The sequence below is a fragment of the Antechinus flavipes genome, chromosome 2 (genome assembly GCF_016432865.1).
Source record: "Antechinus flavipes isolate AdamAnt ecotype Samford, QLD, Australia chromosome 2, AdamAnt_v2, whole genome shotgun sequence".
NCBI classification, from domain to species: Eukaryota; Metazoa; Chordata; class Mammalia; order Dasyuromorphia; family Dasyuridae; genus Antechinus; species Antechinus flavipes.
In genome coordinates this window covers 472,428,816-472,454,330 of record NC_067399.1, presented here as the reverse complement: position 1 = coordinate 472,454,330, position 25,515 = coordinate 472,428,816, and the positions used below count along the sequence as shown (strand labels likewise).

Sequence of the window (25,515 nt, the reverse complement as noted above, 5' to 3'; positions counted from 1 at the left end):
AAAGTAATTGATAAGTATTTAAAAATAAAAGAAGAAATTTATGAGAGATGGCATGGTTTCATCAAAAATTAGGCAAATTTTATAAAAGAGGAAACATATCATTTTGATTATATGAAACTTAAAATCTTTTAACTGAAACTGACCTGGAATTAAGCTAAAAGAATTATTTAAAAGTTCATGCCCCTCTTCCAAGAGATCTGTCTTAATACATAATCCTGTAGGAAGATTAAGTACAGAAATATCCTTTATACACCAAAATATTCAGAGCAATGTTTTTGTATTTTTGTAACAAAGAACTGGGAACAAAATAGATGCTCATTGCTTATGGATTAGTTAAATATACTGTGGTGCATAAACATAATGGAATGTGTAAAATACTGAATATGAATAAATTAAAGAAGCATAGAAAGATTTATATGAATTGATTCAGAATAAAGTTAGGAAAAAAGAAAAACAATATTCATGAGGACTTGAAAATATAAATAGTAAGAACTCTTCCAAATGAGATTATATGTTATATCATTATAATGATCAATCATGAAACTGGAGACTAGAGACTGGAGAAAACAAAATACATCATATTCTCTCCTTTGCAGAATTTGAGATTCTGGCTGCAGAATATTAGATATATTGTAAAAAGCATTTGATATTTGGTGTTTTTTTTGCTGAATAATAATAAAGAATTTTTATTCTCCATTTCTTTTATTCTTTTGTATTTATGATACCTCTTAGAGGAATTTAAGAGAAATATTCAGAAATTAAAGTGATATAAAGATGGAAAATACTAATAAAATAAAAAGGCAAATTAATGTCATTACATTTCATTTTTTGGACCAAGGAGTTAAATAGGCTTTTCAAGAGACAACTGTGCATACAATATTGAGATTTCAGGAAAATATTTGAAAAATATTTTTTACTATTCTTATTGGCAAAATGTAGAATAGGTCATAAAATATTTAGATATTAGTTAGATGTATCCAGTTGGATAACTGGAAACAAAATAAATAATGGATTAATGTCAACTTGCTAAGAAGTATGTAGCATGGTGTTCTTTTAATGTGTTGTTGGTTTTGTGCCATTTAACATTTTTATAAGTGATGTATATGAAATTATGTTTATCAGATTTAAAGACAATAAATATAAAGTAGGGGACATGTAATCCTTTGAATGAGTCAAAATCCAAAAGAATTTTTTCAAGTTAGAATAATGGGGTAAAATCTTTTGAGATAAAATTTTAATGTGAGTAGATGCAAGGTCCTGTATTTGAGTTAAAGAACTCTATTACAAAACACACAATAGGAGGATTGATCATTAACAATACTTTGAGTGAAAAAATCTGGAGGCTTCAGTGAATTTCAAGGTTAATATTAAGCAAGACCATGAAAAGGCAGCTCAAGATAGTAATGGATATTTAGCTTATAAAAAAGAAAACAGGAATGTGGAAAGAGAGGGGGAAAGATACAGGGTAGCTGCCTTCAAATGTTTAAAAGATTTTCTTTTGGAATATGGATTAAACTTATTCTACTTGATCCAAACAAGTAAATGCAGGAGTGATAAACGGAATTTGTAGAGAAACAGACTTTGGTTCTATATACAAAAAATATTCCTCAAAATCAGAGACCAGGCCTACAATAGATTGTCTTAGTAAATTTCCTAGTATAGACTATCTTCAAACAGTGGTTGACAGCTTCTCAATCATGTCTTACATGTGATTCTTCTGAGGTATGGGTCAAATCAACAGAAGTCTGAAATCTCATTAAACATTGCAGTTCTGTGATTTGAAGCATCCTTCATATGGCATGTTTTCAAGTCCTTTTTATCATGGTAGCTACATTCCTCTGGACACACTCTGACTGAAAAATATTGTCCTTTATATGTTGTATCCACTTATAGAACAAAGCCCTCCCAACAATGGCACTCAAACATTTTAAATGTCATATTGATATTAGTAGCTATTTAAGGTCAATTTTATTTTGAGTGTACAACTACCCATTTAACTTCCTAAATGCCTGTCTCTTCTTATGTCCATTAATTTTTATACCACAACACACTCTGTCCCTCAAAATATGTTGTACAATTTCCATTAGCTATCATGGGATCATAGATCTATGGCTAAAGAAGATTTCAGAAGCCATCTGGTCAACCCATTTTGCTAAAGAAGAAGCAAAAGAAGAAGGGGAGGCTAAATAATTTGCCCAAAGTATTACAGATAGAAAACATAAGACAGACGAATTTGAACTACAGTTCAAAAAGGGGTGCTCTTTCCACAGTTTTATATTGGTAATGCCAATTTATTTATTTTTAGTTCACATTAAAATAACTATCCAAATCTTCAGAATTATATATGTATCACCTCATGCCTCTCTACTCACTTGAGACATAGTGTGGGTATAAAAGTATACATACATTCTATCCATAATGATTTACATAGGTATATAGACAACTATTTAGAGCAACATAAATGTAAATTTTTCCTTCATTCCCTCATTACTAAGAGAAAACACATCCCTCCCCCATAAAAAAATTGTAGTAATCTCTGGAGAGGAAGCACATTTCTAAAATCAACTGTATTGAGAAGATCAAAGTTTGCAAGGTTGTCTTTTCATGATGGTGTTCCTGAATGCCCTCTTCACTTCCTTGTTCCTCAGGCTGTAGATAAGGGGATTAAGCATAGGAACTATCACAGCATAGAAAATAGACACCAGCTTCCCTTGCTCCTTAGAGGATTTAGGTGTCATATAAGTCATGATTGCTGATACATAAAAAATGGTGACTGCAATGAGATGAGAACCACAAGTGGAGAATGCTTTGAGTCTCCCTGAGGTTGTCTTCATCCTGATGACAGTTACTATGATTGAGCCATAGGAGAAGAGGATCAAAGATACTGGTAAAAGAAGAATGATCACACCCATTAAGAAAATGACTGTCTCTGCTCTGTGGGTGTCTGCAGATCCTAGAGCTAAAAGGGCTGGGGCTTCACAAAAGAAATGAGCAATCTTATTGTTTCCTTGGTATGGGACTTGTAGTGTGAATGTCGTGTCCATTATTGACACTAACACACCACTGACCCAGCAACCCAAAGCCATCTGGATGCATAACTTTTTTGTCATGATGAGTGGGTAGTGCATAGGGTCACGAATTGCCAAGTACCGATCATAAGACATCACAGATAACAGGGCACACCCTGCACATCCAAAAATAAGGAATAGGAAAAGCTGAGCTGCACAACCCATGAAGGAAATTATCTTTCTCTTGGTCATCATATGGACTAGAGCTTGAGGAACAATGCTGGTAGAGAAGCAGAAGTCAGCCACAGACAAGTTACACAGAAAAAAGTACATCGGCATTTGGAGCTTTGAATCAGTTATGACCAAGATGATGAGAAGCAGATTTCCAAGTGCAGTAACCAAATAGATGATCAGGAACAATAGGAAAAGTAGAAGCTGAGTCTGAGGGTCATCAGATAGACCCAGGAATAAAAATTCTGTCACCCAGGTACGGTTGGGCTGACTCATTTTTTTATATGTGTGTGTGTTTTTCCCAGAATGAACCAACAAGTATTTGTTGTGAGGATGTAACCTATGTTATCAGAAAGTCTAGTATTAGAAAGTATATTAGAGATTATCTAATCCATCCACCCACCACTATAAGAGAACATCTTTCCTGATACTTGAAAACATCTTGCATATTTTTCATAAATTGTCTCTTTTCCAAACTAACCACCTCCTTTTCATCAACCTTCTTCATAATTAATATATATTTTCTAAATTCTTCATCATTGTGTCTAATTTCTCTAGATGTATTCTATTTTCTTAATGTTCCTTTCATACAGTATTAAGATTTTAGAATTCAGTAAGATCAATAAGTGCAATATTCCATATGTATCTCTGCTTTGGCCAGAAACCCGGAGGATCTTCCCTTCCTAAATTCATTCATTCTTTCATTTATTTATTTTGATTTTTTTGAACGAGGTGAAAGAGAAGATTCTTTGCCTCAAATAGCCTTAATCACTAAATGGTTAAGATCTCAGTCAAACTGAGACCTGTTGAAAATCTTAGGAAATGACTAAAATCTCCCATTTCATCTAGGTCCATCTACAGTCAATGTGATTTATATCCTGCCATTGGATCCAGATGTCTCTGGAGGGGAAAGTGAGGTGGGTGACCTTGCATAGCCATCCTTCACTTAAATCCAATTCACTTGCATATCATGGCATCATCTCCCTGATGTCATGTTTTAATTTGAGAACAAAGGACAAACAACAATTACCAATCCATTACATTTTCAATGTATCATTTAGGGATTTATTTTTGTTATTAATTATACAATACCTACTATAATGGAGTCTGAGAATATTTAGTTTGGAGGCAACACTTGACATTTATCTTATGTCTCATATTGAGCTCAATCAAGCAAATCCTTTACTTCCTTTTATGTGAACAACTGTTAAACTAGGTCCATCCCCTTCTATAGTTACGCAGATGACTTTTTCCATACCAAAATTCAGGAGAACTTCAAATTTAGTTTTCTTAATTATAAGTTTATTTTATCCCATTTAAAGCTTCCTTATAAAAGTTATGAGAAAAATATAGAGAAATGTTGCTCATATTCTGATTTCTTGCTTACTGAAAGACAAGTCTGAGCTTGAAAGATGATTAGATGGGAAGGATAATACTAACTAACTATATATGTTTATTTCCTTGAAAAATATTTAGACATCTTAATGTTTCTCTGGATTACTTTAAATATATAGATCATCTTCTGTTGTTGTTGAGATGCTCTGAGAGTATGAGAGTAGTGATCTCTAAGAAGGAGAATTACCTCACATGGGACTTAATGCCATTATTCTTTCTATGGCTCAAAATAGCAGCAATAGAAGGATGTAAAACTGTATGAAAGACTTTCCTTTGTGGATACCAAAGGCAAAACTATATGTTTCCACTAAAGGGAAGGAATTTCCTGTGCACATAAGAAAATGACTTAGAAAGGTAATTTCAGGGAATATTATTTCCTCCATGTAAAACTGCTATCTCATTAAAATTGTTAGCTTATTTTATATTTCAGGATGAGAATTTAATGTTTCTTATTTTTGTTATGCCAGCTATACAGTTTCTTCCAACACTAAACTACTTCCAATGCATTTTTACTCATTAACAAACAGAATTTATCAATTTCAAAGAGATTTTCCATCTATTTGCTTCTATTACAAGCCAAAAACTGATAAGAAATGTCATCATCTACACTTGTGCCGCTCTTGATCATCATCCCAGCTTAACATCTAAAAATCTACTATGAATTGGAAAGATTTCACTTTACCCACCAGATGGACTAGATGATATACACTAAAATTTGGACCTTCTGAAGAATAAAGCTTGAGATTTCTGATCTTTATTCTCCTCCATGTTTAATCACTCTTTTAAGGGACTATTACACTGTTTGTATTTTTTTGATATCTTTTTGCTTTGTTTTTCTTTTACCTGTACTAGTCTCATTCTCCAGGAGTTCCTATGTCCAGAGTCTCATATCACTGAAGTCAGGCTTGCCCAGTAATACTCCTAAAGAAATTCAAGTTGTGGAAGATCCTATTTAAACTATAATAAGAGAAGATAGCTATTTAGTTTCTCAGTATCTAGTGCAGAACCACCTACCTTGCAAGATAATCTAAGTCCCCTTATAACTCTGAGATTTATAATTCATGGAGACTTCAAATAGTTCATTGGTGCTTATTTAGATGATATTCTCATTTTTCTATTTTAGATATACCCATGTTAATTAGGGGAAAATGTGTTAACTTGATTTTTCTACCGGGGATTATATTGAAAAATACAAACAACATCAAGACTATACCAATAGAATATAAATTCTTTGAGGATAGGTGCTGTTTCTTCTTTGTCTCTGTAACTTCAGTGTCTGGGGATACTGTATGACCACATTTAACAAGTAATTGTTGAATATTCCAAAGATAAATTTATGCTTATGATACTCATTTAAGGTGACCACCACTTTCAGATAAATCTACTCTACTTTAAAAGTGTTCTATATGAGGTCTCATTGCTAATAATTGAGAACTTTGGGGATTTCCTGGGGAAAGTATATTTGTACTTAAATTATTGCTAACTAATATCACATCTGTTTCCTGAAGAAGAAAAATCAGTTTGTGAATGGAAAGGCAAACAAGAGAGAGACTTGCTGGCTCTAAGAAATATATTTATGTTAGTTTCATTTTTAGTACTGTTGGGTGTGGGCCACCTTTCTACATTTCATATTATCTATGTCTCCACCAAAAACATTGAGATTTCTAAGGTATTCCAGTAGACATTGTCACACACACACACACACACACACACACACACACACACACACACACTATCCCTAAACTTTCTCCATGACAATGATATTCTAACAACCAGTCCTTGGTTTTAGTTATTGAAACATCTTTGCATGCCCTCAATTATGCTTCCACACAGTTCATATCTCTCCTATCTTGCTTACAAAGCTATCATTAGAATTTTTTCAAATTCCTTTTGAAATCTAAAATTTCCATGGAAATTTCCCATATCTATAAGTCTAATAACCTGTTACAAATAGAAATTAGTTCAGCCACCACAACATTTTTTGGGGGTGTGAAACTTGTGTTAGCTTCTAGTTCTCATATATCTAAACACTCATAAAGCATCTCATTAATAAAAATGAAGAACCCTTATAATCAATATCAAAAGCACAACTAGATTCCTATAGAGAGGAGAACAACCTGAGGATAGAGCTCCACTGGAAAAATTAATTTTCTTCATAGTGGCAAATCTCAAACTTTAGTTTTTCTAGTGGTAAAAGTTGTCAAAAGAAGCTCTCGGGGAGTATTCTCAGAATTTAGTCCAACAAGTTCATGGTTCTTGACAAGGAAAAACTTATAAATTCTGGGTGATGATACTAGGTTTCTGAGAGTGTTAAAGGCTAAGAGCCAAAGAAATATGTAGTGAAGAAGAATCAGCACTTCCTTGAGACAAACTAGTTCTGATTTAATTTGTTAAGCTGGAAGTTCAGGAAAAGACACTATTTTAGAGTTTGATCTTCCAGGATAGGGGTAGGGTTTGTTCTTGACTTCTGTGAGTGTAATACAATAGTTAGATTATTCTACATTGCTTCTAAATAGTGTTTATATTCAGAAATAATTTTCTGAGGCACCCTTGAATTTCTTCCATCAGTCTTGATGATTTATATAAACAGATAATATCAACTGCTCAAAGCCCAATCTGTCTCAAACCTTGTCCACCTCATGTGTCAGCAGAGCTAAAAAAAACTAAAAGGTGTGATTCTAAGAGAATTAAGAGTTCAGATGGTAATGTTACATGTTTTCTTTTCAAAATAGACAAACTAGAGAGAAACATAGAATCCAAAGCAGAATTCCAAATTTTTCTTTTAGGGAATATTTCATGCCATTTCCCCTGTCTTTCTTCCCTGCCTTCATCTTTCTCCCACCACCCACATACTTCATTCCTATAAGTACCTAAACAACTTTTAACTATTTGCTTTTGTTGGTTCTCACCTGAAATGCAGAAAAGATCAGGAAATAATTTCATAGTCAGTGAAGCCACTCCAAATGTGGAACACAGAATAGATGTATGAGAAATAACCTCAAGGATAGGTGGATAGCAAAGGAACAGGAATTCTTTCTGCGAGGCAGAAATCATATTTTAAATCATTGTAATGTACAAGGAAGAGAAGTTGGGAAAAGGGGAGGGAAGAATGGAAAACTGGTTCACAGGCTTATTTCCCACAAAGAAGTTTCCCTTGTGCTTCAGAAGATGTACCTTTGAAATAAGAGCAAATTTTTTAAGGATAGTAAAAATTTAATGGGTTGTGAAGAGAAATAGTCTCTTGAGCAAATATGCTCTAGAGGATATTATACTCATTAAGAGAAATCTGTTGCTGTGTTTTTTTTTTTTCCCTATGTGGTTCTGATTTAGTTGTAAAGACCAAATTTTAGAGCAGCTAACTCAAAGCTACATCAATAGGGTCTGGGGGGCCTAGGCAAATCATTGATCTCAGCTGACTTTATACCACATCCTAACTTTCTGTTTGACTTCAAGCTATTGCTCTGGGTACTGTAAATTGAAAGTTTTTTTCCCTGATTGATACATGGTCAAGCAGATCCTTATTTCCCATTTCCTACAAAGTTACAAGGTTTAGACAGAGTCTCACATAAACTAAAAAATTTATAAAAATTCTTACTGAAGGAGCATGTGGAGTAACTTGAGAATAGGGATGATATTAATTCTCTATTATCTAAATATTAAAGCATTTCAATGTTAAATATGTGGGATTTCTTATTATTTTGTGGGATTCTCTCTACTTACTTTATATGTGATATTTATTTACTTTCCTTTGAAGTTTCAGAACAGGAAAAATTTGTAGAAATCAACTACTCAACCATATTGTTAATCATATTGTTCTCATTTTTTAAATTAAAAACTGTAGCAACTAACATTTATATAGAGTTTTAATATTTTCAAGTGTTTCACATATTTCATTTGAGCCTAACAACTTTGTCATTTTTTATGTATATCATTATCCCCATTTCATGTATGAGAGCAGTGAGGCACAAAGAGGGTAAATGATTGTCAAATATGGGGTTTTAACAGAGATCTTTCCAACTCCAAGGCCAATTCCTCTATTTACTCAGTCAACTAGCATTTGTTAATTTACTACATCATGCATCTCTTTTTCTCCTGTCACTGACTCCTACTCAACTCAATCTTCTTTCTAACCACGTTGTTCTAAATTTGGGAATAGTAATGAAAGATATTTTAAAGATTCAAATGAGTATAGCTTTTATCTCTCTGTTCCAAAGGTTAACTGAATTGGGAATTGGTGGTCCATAATACCTGGACAATACAAAAATATTCACATTATTGAATAGTGATCATATGCCTAGTTCTCTTGCTCACCTAAGCACTCAGCAGCCTCAAAGAAGAACGTATAACCCATCTTAGATGCCCAGCCAAGAAAAAGATTGTTGTTTCCTTTAACAGAAGAGTTTCCTGTATTATATTTACTGTGATCAAGTTGAATTTGATTTGTAAGAAAGATAAGAATGATTTCTAAGATGATTCTTCTTGAGGAAGAAAAAGGTGCTGCTGGACAGGGCAGAGTCAGACATATTGACCAATAATGTCCAGGATTGTTAGAATGTTGCTCACAAAGGTAACAAAATAAATGAGCAGAAACAGGAGGAAAAAGTTCTTTAGTTTTGTAGTATAATAGAAAAGCTCTCTGTAGAGTTCTCTGTTGAGGTTTTCTTGAGGTCTTTGGGAGCAGTCTTCATTTCAGTTCAGTAATCACCACAAGTACAGCCAGGTGCTAAAGTCCAAATCCTTTATTATCTGTTTCAAAGTCTTATCTCCTTCCCTGGGGCCTGGTTAGTTTTCTTATAGTCCATATCCTTTATAATCTCCTTTATGGGGCTGGGCAGCTTTCTGGAGAGCCTTTTAGTCTGGCCTTAGTTTTAGTGGAGGAAGTGCAGGAGTCCAGGCCAGCCACCAAGAAGATCGAAGATCGAAATGAATTTCTCCCCTTGGTTCTGAGAGCTTAAGCTCCTGCTGCCAGTCCTTTACCTTCTCTCTTTCTGCCAGCTTCTTAACGTCCTCCTGAATGTGTCTTGGTTTCTGTGGAGGAGACAAAAGGACCACCACCATGGTCTCTGTCTTCCAGTTCTGATTCTGGCTCAGTTTGTCTGAGCTTATATGCTCTCTTATCACAGGTGTGAATCTTTTTTTTTTTTTTAATTTTAATTTTAATTTTTTTTATTTCTATTTTTTATTTTTTTTTGTTTATTTATTTTTATTTTTTTATTTTTTTTTCCACAGGTGTGAATCTTGTGGAACTATATTAAGTATTAAATACATGTACTGAACTAGAGAACTGTTAAGCACCATGCTAAATAACCATTGTCTCTATTAATTCACCTGACTTAGCACCTTGTAAAAAACCTTTGTTTCAAGTTCAGAGTTCTGGCCCATAACACTCTCAAGGACAAATTTACTATTGTTTCAAACACATCCACTTGGTCAGAACATGCAGACCTCAGAGAAGTAAAAAGAGTGTTCTTTGACTAAAAGAAAGAGGGAATATATCATCTACTGCTTCCACTCCCATCATACTCTCCAGACTTTACAATATTCTTCTCTGCTGACATTCTTCCATTATTCTTTTCTCAAATGTCTGAAAATCAATTTTTTTGCATGTTCCAAAAGAAACATACACTTCACAGAATGAATACAAACTAAATTTCTATCTATTCCTAAAGCTGTATTTTACAACCTGACTTCTATCTTTTTGCCGAAGAATTTCAGAGAAATTATTTGACTTTTATATTGTGTCTGCTTTCTCACTTTCCCTATTTGTTTGAAAAGGGATTTTACAATTATTTTGTTGATAGCCATGTGGATTGGAAAAGAATCATTTTGCTGAGAGTTTGGAGAAGGGCTAAGCCATGATGCTGTGTAGAGAGCTATGTGAACTTGTTTATTTCACAACATCTGTAACTGTAGATATTAATACTTTCAAATAAGTTTTTTTCTCTGGACACATTCCTTCTGCTATTTTAATCAAATGTGATTTAAATAATTTATCATGTAAGGAGCAGCTAGGTGGTGCATTAGATAGAGGGATAGGAAGACTCATTCCTATGTTTAAATCTAGCCTTAAAAACTTACTAGCTGTAACTACAGGTAACTACAAGTCACTTAACTCTGTTTGCCTCAATTCCTTGTCTGCAAAATGATCTGGAGAAGGAAACAGCAAACTACTTCAGTATTTTTCCCAAGAAAACCCCAAATGGGGTCATGAAAAGGTAAACAGACTGAACAAAAACATTTGTAATTGGCTTTTTTTTATTGGCTAGTAAATTTGAACTACTTAGAAACTTATTTTAGTTTCACATTTTCATATTATAGATTTGTCAATAGATTTTTCTGCAATGAGGTATCTTATTTAAATTTTCCAAATTTTTGACAATTATTTTCCTGTTACTTTGGAATATTGTTATGAGTAGTTAGTCAGATAATGTTTGCATATTTTGTATTCTTTAAGCACAGATATAATATCATGGTATAATAAACACAAAATTTTGCCAACCAATTTGATAACAGAAAAATGCACAAGCTACTGTGCCTTAATAATATGGAACTAGATGTTTAGATCTCTCTGCTTCTTAAAAATTTTAACATGATAAATATGTAATAGTAAAAACAATTTGTCGTACTGTGATAAACATGGTACTTGAAATGCTGTCAATTTATGACTACTTCATTGTGATTTTTAACATACTGAGTAGCAGTGTAAAGAGATGAGACTGTCACCTGTAGTACTATCCTAAACTACTCAATTCTGCTATTATGTTGAAAAAAATAGCAATAGACAGTATGAAAATGAGTGAGCTAAATGATTGAGCACAGCTATGTTCCATTGAAATTTTATTTATGGATTGGCAATTGAATTTGATAAAAATTTTCTTATCATTAAATATTAATCCTTTGATTTTTCTCAACTATTTAAAAATGCAAAATAAATCTTAGCTTAGGGGTCATTTAAAAATAGGTGTTAGACCACATTAATCTAGTGAATCAAACTTTACCACATACTAATCAAGTTAGCCCCCTTCATTTTGTAGATGAGAGCACTGAGGACTACAGTGCTTAAATGACTTAGCTGAGATCAATGTGATTTAGCTGAGATTACCTTTGGCAAAGGTAATATTTGAACTCAAGTTCAGTGTATCTCACTGTCATCTCAGTATCATCACTGAAAGAGCAACTTTATCTGAACAATGATCTAAGTATGTAGTAAAGAAATGTGTAAGCACAGAGAATGTGAAACCAAGGAAAGCAAAGATGTTATTATTTCCCAGGAGTTTTGGTTTTCAAGGAAGGGAATACTCAGGATAATATATTAAGAGGACAGTAAGATCAAGTACACAGTTTTTGTATTTTGTTTTGTGATGTTTATAAAATTCAATAGCCACAGTCTCTGGGTATTTTATCATTTTATTAATAATGCTAGCATTTTGTTAATAAAAAGGAGGGTCATTGAGCTGTCTCTCTCTTAGACCAAAGATAACTCATGGCAATGAATTCACAGTTTATATACCCTTCGAAGCACTGGTGTACCTGAGGATAGCAACCAACTCTGATTGATTAAAATTAATGAGATGAATGAATATTACAATAAGAGTTGGAACCATTATTTTTAAATGTTATTTATTTATTTGTTTCTTATACATGCACATTCATTTAAAAAATACATTTTCTTACAAAACATGAAAAATCAGAACAAAAGGGAAAAGCCACAAGAGGGGAAAAAACAGAAAAATAAAACAAATGGAACATAATATCTGTTGATTTAAATTCAGTCTTCGTATTTCCTTCTCTGGATGAAATGGCATATTTTATCCAAAGTTTATTGGGGATTGTTTTAGATCATTGAACCATTGAGAATAGCCAATTGTTTCATAGTTGATCAATGCAAAATCTTGTTGTTACTGTGTACAATGTATTATTGATTCTACTTATTTTACTCAGCATCAGATCTTATAAATCCTTCCACACCTTTCTAAAATTAGCTTGGTCATCTTTTTTTTTTTTTATAAATCAATAATATCCATTATTTACACATTTCATAACTTTTTCAGTCATTCCCTAATTGATGAGCATCCACTCATTTTCCAGTTCTTTTCCACTATAAAAAAATGCTACAAACATTTTTTGCACATGGGTCCTTTCTCTTCCTTTATGATTTTCTTGGGATACAGAGTGGCATTGCTGGTTAAAGTGTATGCACAGTTTTATAGCCCTTTGGGCATATTTCCAAATTGCTCTCTAGAATGATTGGATCATTTCACAACTCCACTATGAATTATTGTCCAGTTTTCCCACATGCCCTCCAACATTTGTCATTATCTTTTCCTGTTACCTTAGCCAATCTGGGAGGTACGAAGTGGTACCTAAGAGTTTTCTTAATTTAAAGCATTTCTCTAACCAATAGTGATTTACGGAATTTTCTATATGACTAAAGATAACTTTAATTTCTTTATCTGAAAATTGTTTCTTCATATCCTTTGACCATTTCCCAATTGGGGAATGACTTGTATTCTTATAAATTTGACACAGTTCTTTATATATTTTAGAAATGAGACGTTTATCAGAAACACTGGCTATAGAAATTATTTCCCAGATTTGTGCTTCCCTTTTAATCTTATTTGTGTTGATGTTTCTTGTGCAAAACCTTTGACATTTAATATAATCAAAGTTGTCCATTTTGCATTTTTTAATGTTCTCTAGTTCTTCTTTGGCCATAAATTCCTCCCTTCTCCAACGATATGATAGGTAAACTATCCCTTGCTTTCCTAATTTGCTTATGGTATTATCCTTTGTGCCCAAATTATGTACCTGTTTTGACCTTGTTTTGATATGTGGTGTAAGATGTAGGTCTATACTATGTTTCTGACATTATTTTCCTGTTTTCCCAGCTTCTAAAATATTCCAGAAGCTGGAGTTTGGGAGAGTTAGCAAATATTAGATTAATATAATCTATTCCACTGATCCATCATTCTTAGCCAGTACCATTAAAGAATAGAACAAATCATCAATTAATGGCTAAGAAAAAAATCCCCAAAACCAGATGGATTTACAAATGAATCCTATTAAATATTTAAAGAACAATTAATTCTATTTAAAGAACAATTAATCCTATGTAAAGGATTTGGGAAAATAGGTAAAGAAGGAATTCTGCCATATTCCTTCTATGACATAAATATGGTATTGATACCTAAACTAGTAAGGACCAAAACAGAGAAAGAAAAGTATAGACCAATATCTCTGGTGAATATTGATGCAAAAAATAAATAAAATATTAGCAAAGATATCAAAACAACTTAATAGTAAGACAATACATTATAACCAATTGGAATTTACACCAGGAATAAAGGGCTGGTTCAACTTAAGAAAAATGATTACCATAGTTGACCATATCAATAACAATACTTCATATGATAATCTCAATAGATGCAGAAAAAGCTTTTGACAAAATACAGTACTCATTCCTATTAAAAATACTATCATAACTTATTCAGCCATTCTCCAATTGATGGACATCCACTCAATTTCCAGTTTCTTGCCACTACAAAAAATAGTGCCTGAAATATTTTTGCACATATAGGTTCCTTTCCCTCTTTTAGTATCTCTTTAGCATTTAAGCCTAGTACAAACACTGCTGGATCAAAAAGTATGCACAGTTTGATAATTTTTTGAGTATAGTTCCAAACTGCTCTTCAGAATGGCTGGATCCATTGACAACTTCACAAACAATATATTAGTGTCCTAGTTTTCTCACATGCCCTTCAACATTTGTCATTATCTTTTCCTGTAGTCTTAGTCAATCTGAGGGGTACTACACAGTAGTACCTCAGAGTTGCCTTAATTTGCATTTCTCTGATCAATAGCGATTTAGTTGACCTTTTAATATGACAAGAAATGGTTTCTTTTTCTGCATCTGAAAATTGTCTGTTCATATATTTTGACCATTTATCAATTGGAGAATGACTTGAGTTCTTATAAATCTGAGTCAATTCTCTATGTATTTTAGAAATGAGGCCTTTATGAGAACTCTTGAAGGTAAAATTTTTTCCCAGTTTATTGCTTCCCTTCTAATCCTGTCTGCATTGATTTTGTTTGTACAAACACTTTTAATTTAATATAATCAAATATAGTGTACTCTAGTTCTTTTTGAAAGCTTTGGACTAGAAAATCAAGGATACATCTTTGGAGAGCTTGTGGCAGTTTGCCTGCTTCTTTCACTTCTCCTCCCAAAGACCAAGGACTTTTACTTATCCTGATTCTGGCTGATCCTGAGGCCTCCAGAGTGCTAGCCTGGACTTAATAAGATACAAAGAGAAATTCCATTTAAAATAACTTTCAATAGTATAAAATATTTAGGAATCTATCTGCCAAGGGTAAGTCAGGAAACACTTTCCACATAAATAAAGTCAGATCTAAGCAATTGGAAAAATATTAAGTGCTCTTGGATAGGTCAAGCAAATATAAGATGACAATAATACCTAAACTAATCTATTTATTTAGTACTATACCAATCAAATTCCCAAGAAACTATTTTACTGACGTAGAAAAAATAACAACAAAATTCATCTGGAAGAACAGAAGGTCAAGATTTTCAAAGGAATTAATGGAGGGAAAAGCAAATTTAGGTGGCCTAGCTGTACCAGATCTAAAACTATATTATAAAGCAGTGGCCATCAAAACCATTTGGTCCTTGCTAAGAAATAGAGAACTTGATCAGTGGAATAGGTTAGATTCACAGTACAAATTAGTCAATGACTATAGCAATCTAGTATTTGACAAACCCAAAGGCCCCAGCTTCTGGGATAAGAAGTCATTATTTGACAAAAAACTGCTGGGAAAATTGGAAACTGGTATGGCAAATATTAGGCATAGACCCACAGCTAACACCATATACCAAGATCAGGTCGAAATGAGTTCCCGATCTAGACATAAAGAATGATATTATAAACAAATTAGAAGAATATGGGATAGTTTACCTCTCAGATTTGTGGAGCAGGAAGGAATTTGTGACCAAAGAAGAATTAGAGATCATTATTGATCACAAAAGAGATCATTTTGATTATATTAAGTTAAAAAGTTTTGTACAAACAAAATGTAGACAAGATTAGAAGGGAAACAATAAATTGGGAAAACATTTTTATATCTAAAGGATCTGATAAAGGCCTCATTTCTAAAATATGTAAAAAATTGACTCAAATTTATAATAGTTTAAGCCATTCTCCAATTGATAAATGGTCAAAGGATATGAACAGACAATTTTCAAATGAAGAAATTGAAACTATTTGTAGCCACATGAAAAGGTGCTCCAAAACACTATTGATTAGAATAATGCAAATTAAGACAACTCTGAGATACCACTACATGCCTATCAGATTGGCTAAGGTGACAGGAAACAACAATGACTAATGTTGGAGGGGATGTGGGAAAACCGGGACATTGATACCTTGTTGGTGGACCTATGAAACGATCCAGCCATTCTGGAGAGCAGTTTGGAACTATGCCCAAAAAGTTCTCAAACTGTGCATACCCTTTGATCCAGCAGTGTTTCTCCTGGGATTATATCCCAAAGAGATCTTAAAGGAGGGAAAGGGACCCACATGTGCAAAAATGTTTGTGACAGCAATCTTTGCAGTGGCAAGAAACTAGAAACTAAGTGGATGCCCATCACTTGGAGAATGGCTGAATAAATTATGGCATATGAATGCTATGGAATATTATTGTTCTGTAAGAAACAACCAGTAGGATGCTTTCAAAGAGACTTCAGGAAGAAACCTATATGAATTGATGTTAAGTGAAATGAGCATAACCAGGATTTCACCATACAAAGCAACAACAAGACTATACAACAATCAATTCTGATGCACGTGAAACTCTTCAACAATGAGATGATTAAAACAAGTTCCACTTGTTCAGTGATGAAGAGAGCCATCTACACCCAGAGAGAGAATTGTGAGGACAGAGTGTGGAACATAAAATAGCATTCTCACTCTCTCTGTTATTTGCTTGCATTTTGTTTTCTTTCTCAGTTTTTCTTTTTCTTCCTTCCTGATCTAATTTTTCTTGTGCAGCAAGATAATTGTATAAATATGTATACATATTTTGGTTTTAACATGTATTTTAACATATTTAACATGTATTGGACTATCTGTCAGCTAGAGGAAGGGGGTGGGGGAAAGGAGGGGAAAAATTGGAAAAAAGATTTTGCAAAGTCAATGTTGGAACATAAATGTAAATGAAAAGCTTTAATAAAAAATAAAAATAAAAAATAAATATTTAATAAGAATCCAAAAGAAAAAGAAAAAGAGCAAATCAAAAATTCTCAGTTGTGCACTAAATTAAAAATTCTAAAATTGAAGTTGAAATTAAAAAATTGAAAGTTAAAATAAACACAACAAATATTGAACTGATAAATAATTTAAGGAGCTGGTTTTATGAAAAACAAATAGAAAAGCCATTCGTTAATTTTATTTTTAAAAAGAAAAAAGTCCAGTATACATGAAAAGTGTTAAATCATTACCAAAAAAAGTTAAGTCAATCATTAGCAAATATTTTGCCCAATTATATGCCAATAATAATCTGTGAATGACAATCTGTGAAACAATTAATATTTCTGAAAATATAAATTACTTTGATTAATGGATAAGGAAATAGAATGCTTAAATAATCTAATCTTATTGGGTTGAACAAGTGGTTTATGAGTCTTCTAGGAAAAACCCACAGGACCAGATGATTACATGAGTAGATCCTACCATTTAAAGAACAATTAATTCCAATATTACATAAAGTATTTGGAAAATAGGTGAAGGAGTCCCACTAACTTCTTTTATGAAAGAAATATGGTGCTGATGTCTCAACTATGAAGAGCTAAAATAGAGAAAGAAAATTATAGACTAATTTACCTAAAGAATATTGATGCAAAAATTTTGGAAAAATACTAACAAGGCTCTTACACTATTACATCAAAAGGATCATACTTTATGAACAGATGTGATTGATACCAGGAATTTACAACCAGGTTTGATATTAGGAAAACTATCAATATAATTGACCATATCAAAAATAAGATCAAGAGAAAACATATGATTATATCAATACATGCTAAAAAAAAAAAAAGCTTTTCAAAAAATATAGTATCCATTCCTATTAAAAACACTAGAGAGTATAGGAGTAAAGGGAGTATTCCTTAAAGTATGTATCTAAAACCATCAGCAAACATTAGCTCTATTGGGAATAAAGTAGAAGATTTCCCAAGAGGATCAGGGGTGAAGAAAAAATGTCCAGTATTACCATTATTACTCAATATAATACTGGAAGTATTAGCTTTAACAATAAGAAAACAAAAAGAAAAGAATGAATTAGAATAGGCAAAGAGGAACAAAACTGAGACTCTTTACAGATGATATGAGGGAGATAACAAAAAATTGTTGAACTAACTAACAACTTTAGCAAAGTTTCAGGATATAAGATATATCCACATAAATCACCAACTTTTCTTTATATGTCCAACAAAGCCCAGTAGCAAGAGATAGAAAATTCCATATAAAACAACTGTAAGCAATATAAAAAAACTTAGGAGTCTACTACTAGCTCAAGCCTAGGTACTATATGAACACAATTGCAAAATAATTTTCACATAAAGTCAGATCTAAACAAATGGAAAAATGTCAATTTCTTGTGAGAAAGTATTCATCAAAACTATCTGGTACTGGCTGAGAAATACAGTGGTGGATCAGTAGAATCAGTTTGATGCACAAGACACAGTAGTCAAGGACCTAAAACCTAGTTTTTGATAAATCCAATGACACCAAGTTTTGGTATAATAACTCATTATTTGATAAAAGCTCATGGGAAAACTGGAAATAATAGGGCACAAACTATATATATATATATATATATATAACAACATCTCACACTGTGTACCAAGATAAAGTCAAAATTGGTACATGATTTAGACATAAAGAATGATACCATAAACAAATTAGAAGAGCAAGGAATAGTCTGCCTCTTAGCTATTCAGGGAAGGGAAGAATTCATGACTGAGAAAGTGATAGAGAACAGTGCAAAATGGAAAATAGATTATTTTGATTATAGTAAATTGAAAAGCTTTTGTACAAACAAAAACAGTGCAAGAAACCCAGGAAGCTGGAGGGATATCTTTACAAATGTCTCTAATAAAGTCCTTGTTTCTCAAATATAGGGAGGACTGAATAAAATGTATAAAAATACAAGCCATTCCTCAAAAGATAAATGTTCAAACTGCCTATAGGCAGTTTTCAGATGAAGAACTCAAAGCTATCTATAGGCATATGAAGAAGGGCTCTAAATTACTTTTGAATAGAATAATGCAGCTTAAAACAATTCTGAGGTATCTACTTCACATCTATCATATTGGCTAATATGAGAAAAATAGAAAATGATAAATATTGAAGAGGTTATGGGAAAACTGGAACACTAATACACTGTTGGCAGAATTGATGGAGCTCCACCATTTCTGGAAAGCTATTTGGAACTGTGCCCAAAATACAACCAAAATTGCACATATACTTTATTCCAGCAATACCAATACCAGGTCTGTATCCCAAAGGTATCATAAAAAGGTGGAGGGGAGGGGGAAATCTACCTCTGAAAACATATTTAGAGCAACCCTTTCCATGGTGGCAAAATATTGGAAACTGAGGGATGCCCATCATTTGGGAAATGGCTGAACAATTTATGAAAAGGTGCAATCAGAAATGAAAAACAGGCAAATTTCAGAAAAACCTGGAAGGACTTGCACAAAGTGGAATGAACAGAACTAAGAAAACATTGTACTGAGTATCAGCAACATTGTGTGATAACCAACTATGAAAGACTCAGCTCTTCTTGGCAACACAATGACCTAAGACAAGTACAAAGAACTCATGAAGAAAAATACTATCCATATCCAGAAAAAGAACTGATGGAATCTGAATGCAGATCAAAGCATATTTTTATCACTTAGTTTATTTTTATTGGGTTTTTTCTTTTGATCTATTTCTTCTTTCACAATACAAATATGGTAAAATGTTTTACATGAACGCATATGTATAAACTGTAGCAAATTGCCTAGCATCTTCAGAAAAGGAAAGGGAAGGGAAGAAGGGGGGGGGAAATAAAACTCAAAATTTGCTTTAAAAATGCCAAAATTTGTCTTGACATGTAACTGAAAGAAAAATAAAATATTATTTGAAAAAATAAAGTTCCGTGGAATGCATACTAGACCTGAAATCAAAACAAAACAAAACAAAAAAACCTTGCATTTAAATCCAGCCTCATGTACTTTCTAATTCTGTTATACAGTTCAGGGCAAATCATTTAATTTGCCTTCCCCACATTACACAACTGCAAATTCGGGACAATAATAGTACCTATCTCACAGAATTGTTTTCAGAGTCAGTTGAGATAATGTCTGAGGCATTTGACATAAATTAATAAATGCACATTCCTTTCCTTTGCTTATTAATTCAATGCTAGATCTGTTTTGTTTGGCCTTGAATGACAAAGCTAAATTTAGAGGTAGGAAATTTCAGAGAGTATTCTTTACCTTGGTATGAAAAAAATTCTAATTATTAGAATTTTGTAGAAATATAATAGGCTTGTTATCTAATAGGTTTCACATCACTGGTGATCTCCAAGCCGTGACTAATAACTTATCAATCCTGGAAAATTCTGGGCCCTCTAACATTCTTTGATCAGCAGTTTCTAACCCTCCTTGTTCCCAGATAGTAATAATTCCAAGATAGAAATTTTATTCTTTTACTCTTTTATCAACACTCTCTTCCTATAATTAGGCTGTTGACCTTACAGTTGATCCTAGTGTGGGCTTAAATCGGCAACTTGCCCCTGCTGGCTAGAGGTAATTTTAAATGATTTTATCATTTAACCATAATTTTACCAACTGTTCTAAATATTTATCTACCCACCCCTTCTGAATATATATAACCCTGTTTTAACTTCCCTCTTTGGGCAACTCTGTCTGAAAAGCAGTTCAGTGCCTTGAATTGCAATTCCTACACCCTGAATAAAATGCCTCACTATTATTCCTTGATCATCTAATTGGTCTGAGATTTTGTATACAGCACTTCTAAAAAATAGTTAGAGAGATTACCGTATATACTTGAGTATAAGCCGAGTTTTTCTGCCCAATTTTTGGGCAGAAAATCCCCTCCTCGGCTTATACTCAAGTCACTAGATAAAACATGTGTAAATATCCCTTTGAAGGCCCCACTGCTGTGTAGTATACAGCGCGAGTGCCGACTGTGATACTACAGGGCCGGCCGTTGCTACGGTGATGCGGCTGTTCCTGTAGTATCACAGTCAGTAACTGGACTGTATACTAATGCTGGCAACCACTCTACATATGTATACCAGCACCCACTCTCCTCCTTTGCGGGCACCGGTGCGCTACCTAAACCTACTGATATAATAAGTTTTCCCAGATTTTTGGGTTAAAATTAGGAGCCGCGGCTTATATTCGGGTCAGTTTATACTCGAGTATATACGGTACTTTTTTAAAGGTAGAGTTGAAGAAGAGTACTTCAGATGTTTTCCTACTCGAAATTTCTGAGATTCAACAATTTGAGTACATGACATTTTTAATTCCTTTCATTGACTTGGTTACCTTCTGGTCACATTTTAACTTGGAAATGTCTTTCTTCTGATATTGTATTAAATACAGAACCAAGTATTGAAGAAAGCATCTTACTAATACAGAAGTTTCGCAGGACTTAAGAGTACAATATAATTATTAATGTGCACATTTGATCACTATCTATTAATAGAAGTCAATATAAAATCAAGTTAACTGTCCCCCATCCCCTAACTCTTCCAGGGTTGTTTGAATTAATGACTATTTCTTATTTCAAAAATCCTTCCACCATATCTACTTTAATTCAAAATTGTAGCGAAGTATTTCCTGGGACCATTTTTATGTCACATCCATAATATTCATTTCAGTCCTCCATATTAAAAAAAAACTACCAAGTTTTCCAAAGTAATTGATGCATCTGCCCACATTTCTTTTTGTAACTGAAGAAATAATACAAGTATTCAATATACAAAAAATTGCATCTATAATTGAGAGCATTACAAACCATCTTTTAGTGCTCTCTATCCCTCATGAAAAGGAAAAGGATATTTCTTCCAAAATATGGAGTTTTTAAGCTGAAGGACACTGAAAAATAATGATTATAAAATCAGATTTTACCCAGTGGTCCCCGGATAATTGCATTTCTAAGGGCCTTTTTCACATCTTTATTCTTCAAGCTGTAAATTAGGGGGTTAAGCATGGGTGTTATCACTGCATAGAATACAGACACCAACTTCCCCTGCTCTTTAGCAGTTCTGGGTGTCATATAGGAAATTATAGCTGATCCATAAAAAATGATAACTACAAGAAGGTGAGAGCCACAAGTAGAGAATGCTTTGAGTCTCCCTGAGGTTGTCTTCATTCTGACAACAGTAACTATGATACATCCATAGGAGACAAGGATCAAGGTGACAGGTGCAAGAAGAATGACCACTCCCATAAGAAAAATGGCCATTTGTGAGTTATGGGTATCTGCAGATGCCAACTCCAGAAGAGCTGGGGGCTCACAAAAGAAATGAGGAATTCTATTTTCTCCTTGGTATGGAGGTTGTAGTGTGAATGTTGTATCTACCATGGACACAAGTATGCCACTGACCCAACATACTAAGGCAAGCTGGATACACACCTTCCATGTCATAAGGAGAGGATAATGCATGGGGTCACAGATAGCTAAGTACCTATCATATGACATCACAGCTAACAATGCACATTCCGTACATCCAAAAAGGAGGATGAAAAGAAGCTGAACTGCACATCCCATGAAGGAAATGAGCTTTCTCCTGGAAATCATATGGACCAGGGTTTGGGGAACAATGGTGGTAGAGAAACAAAAATCAGCTGTAGACAAGTTGCATAGAAAAAAATACATGGGTGTATGAAGCTGTGAATCAAACAGAACCAGGGAGATGAGGAGCAGGTTTCCAAGCACAGTAACCAAGTAGACCACCAGGAATAATATAAAGAGCAGTAACTGGGTCTGAGGATCATCACTAAGTCCAAGAAGGAGGAATTCTGTCACCCATGTCTTGTTAGTTTGGCTCATACTTTTCCTTTCTTCTTTAGGAAGTACCCAACACTTTCTTCTTAGTGTAACCTATAGGATTATAGAATCTTAGTGTTAGAAGAAACTGCAAGATTGCTTAGTCAGATCATAATTCTAGTGTGCTGAAATTTGTATTGATCCTTGTTTAATGCATGTTAGATTTCTTCTCCATGTGTTAAATTTCTTAGTGCCAGGAGAAAATGTGATAAGGATAATATTTATCAGGCAGTTAAGTGGTTGAGCTGATAAAGTGCTGAGTCTGAAGTCAGGAAGACCTGAATTCAAATCCAGTTTCAAATACTTACTTGTGTGATCTTGGGCAAATCACTTAAACTCTATTTGCCTTAATTACTTGGAGAAGGAAATAGCAAACCATTCTTGCATATTTGCCAAGAAAAACTCATGGCTATGACTGAACAATAACAAATAAATAATTGATATTTTTTGATATTATGAAACAAGGATAGAATATTGATCACTCAGTTTAAGACCTAACTTTAAATTACATTAAGTCATTAGATATGAGTCTTTGTATCTACTGAATTTTTCTAGCTGTAAAATCATTTAATTTTTCCATCTTATCACACTCTTTCAGATGCTTTGCTAAAATTCAAGTTTACTTTGTCTACAATATGTTGAAATCTTTACAAACTGTTAAGTCATTAGAGTTGATAGAGAGCCATAATTTAGCATGGTTCAGTATCTTTGATCTAATCTTACAAGATGCTTTGAGCCAGAACCTGAAACAAGGTACTAAGTAGAACTAATTGATACAATGCTTATGTTCACACCTTTACTCATTGGAGTTCACACTTTTGGGAGATTTCAGGGTTTAGTATGAGATATCCAAATTCACACCTCCCTTGAAGCTCTTAGGGCCAGAGAGCACTCTGGGAAGAAACCCATAGTCCCTCTCTCGCGTATCCCACAATTCCTCTCTCTCATATATAAGAAACAGACAGAGGCTCTTGGACAGAATTCAGCTGAATTACATGGAGAGAGGAACATCAAGTCAGAAGATGCTACGAGTTGAGAGTTCAGCCTTGGAACTAAGCAGAGAGATAGGCCTCTAAGCTAACCGGGCTATATTGGAGGCAAAAAAATGCTGGCTGCATTTGGAGTAATTATTGTCTGAACTGCAACTAAGGCCGCCTCCAGAAAACCTCCCCAAGAAACCTGCTCTCCCCAGAGAAAACATCATTTATATATTTTAAAAAGAAGAAAATCACCACAACAATGTTTCTGATCCATCAATCTAGTTACCCTTTCCAAAAAGCAAATGAAAGTAAGTTGATATTAGCTGCTTTTTATAAAACTATGTTGACTTTTAGTAATCATTACAATATTTTACATGAAGACAGTATTCAGATAAATTTACCATATTTACAAATTATTCAAGGTGAGTGACCATTGCTAAGGGCCAAGAATTTATGGCACTTCTTTGAAAGTACATGTGTGCTTACAGTTTACATCACATTACTCCTGGCTTATGAAAACATCTTCTTCCTGAAAAAAAAAAGAATCAAATCTCTGAGTGGGAAGACCAACAAGAAAGGAAGTTTATGACACTGTGACAATCCCATTGTTGCTCAACCTGAATGCCCTGAGCAGAGGTGTTCAATCTGTGATCTGTGAACTTATTTGAAAATATTTTACTAACAAAATTCAATGTAATCTGTTTCCCTTTTAATTCTGTGTTTTTTGTTTTATTCATTTAAATACATTATTTTGGGAAGGGGATTCATAAATTTCACCAACCTGCTGAATAAGTCAATGACCCAAAATACTGAGAATCCTTGATTGATGATCTTTCTGGAAAAAGAATAATACCTTTAGAATAGTCACCATATTTGTGTTCACATAGAACCTTTGGACAGAGGGTGGCCTGAGCCTAGACAATGTTCCACTGAAGTTATAATAGTTGGCATTACTCATGCTGATTGAAAAGTATTATTTCAAGGATTAAAATGTATAGCAATCAAGATAACTTTGGAAAAATGGCCTCCGATATGGAAGAATTCCAAAATTGGATCTTGTTTTGCTGGCACCATTCTCTATTTTTAGGACATACACTTAGAAGATGGCTATGGAACTTTTTCTCCAACAATATTTCGCACTCATAAGTCATTTGTTTTCTGAAATGTTGCTCTTTTATTAAACATTCATGAGAGTCTTTTTGTTGATTAATATTACATGAACGAGGCTGGAATTAATACAGGACAACTGCATTCATTCTATTGTCTTCAATTTAATAAGACTATTTTTGAAACTGATGACTAGGATATACATGTATTCTAGGATTTATCTAAGGCTTTGTTGCTATTAGAATTGTATAACTTCTAAGATTCCATTCAAATGATTTCACAATTGGTAGAGTTGCAAACTCTCAAATCAAAAATTCCTTTTATGTACCAAATGTATGGATGCACATTATCTATGCTACTCTTCACTCCCACCTTAAAGCCCTCTCTGCTATTCAATTAAAATAAGAATTAAACTGTCATGTGTCAACAATACTGCCTGTTGCCCAGTAAAAGAAGCTTTCTCTGATCAGCATCTCTTCCCTGTTAACTCTCTCTGTAACCCCACAGGAACTTCATGTACATGCCATGCTTTCTTTTTTTTTTTCCTACTAAAATTTACAATTACAGGTCTCTTCATTTCTATGTAGCCAATGACTTTTTTACAGACTTCCTCTTTTTCATCTTGTGTAATTCAGGCATGTAGAAAAAATT

At 33.5% G+C, this 25,515-nt stretch overlaps 2 protein-coding genes across 2 annotated transcripts; both read right to left on the bottom strand.

Annotated features, from left to right (window-relative positions):
• Nucleotides 1-2,579: 2,579 nt before the first annotated feature.
• Nucleotides 2,580-3,515, bottom strand: LOC127550611 (olfactory receptor 2D2-like). The gene has a single exon (XM_051979706.1). The coding sequence runs from the start codon at nucleotides 3,513-3,515 to the stop codon at nucleotides 2,580-2,582; it is 936 nt and encodes a 311-aa protein (XP_051835666.1).
• An 18,329-nt stretch (nucleotides 3,516-21,844) lies between these two features.
• Nucleotides 21,845-22,792, bottom strand: LOC127550614 (olfactory receptor 2D2-like). Its single transcript, XM_051979709.1, has one exon. The coding sequence runs from the start codon at nucleotides 22,778-22,780 to the stop codon at nucleotides 21,845-21,847; it is 936 nt and encodes a 311-aa protein (XP_051835669.1). The 5' UTR covers nucleotides 22,781-22,792.
• Nucleotides 22,793-25,515: the final 2,723 nt, after the last annotated feature.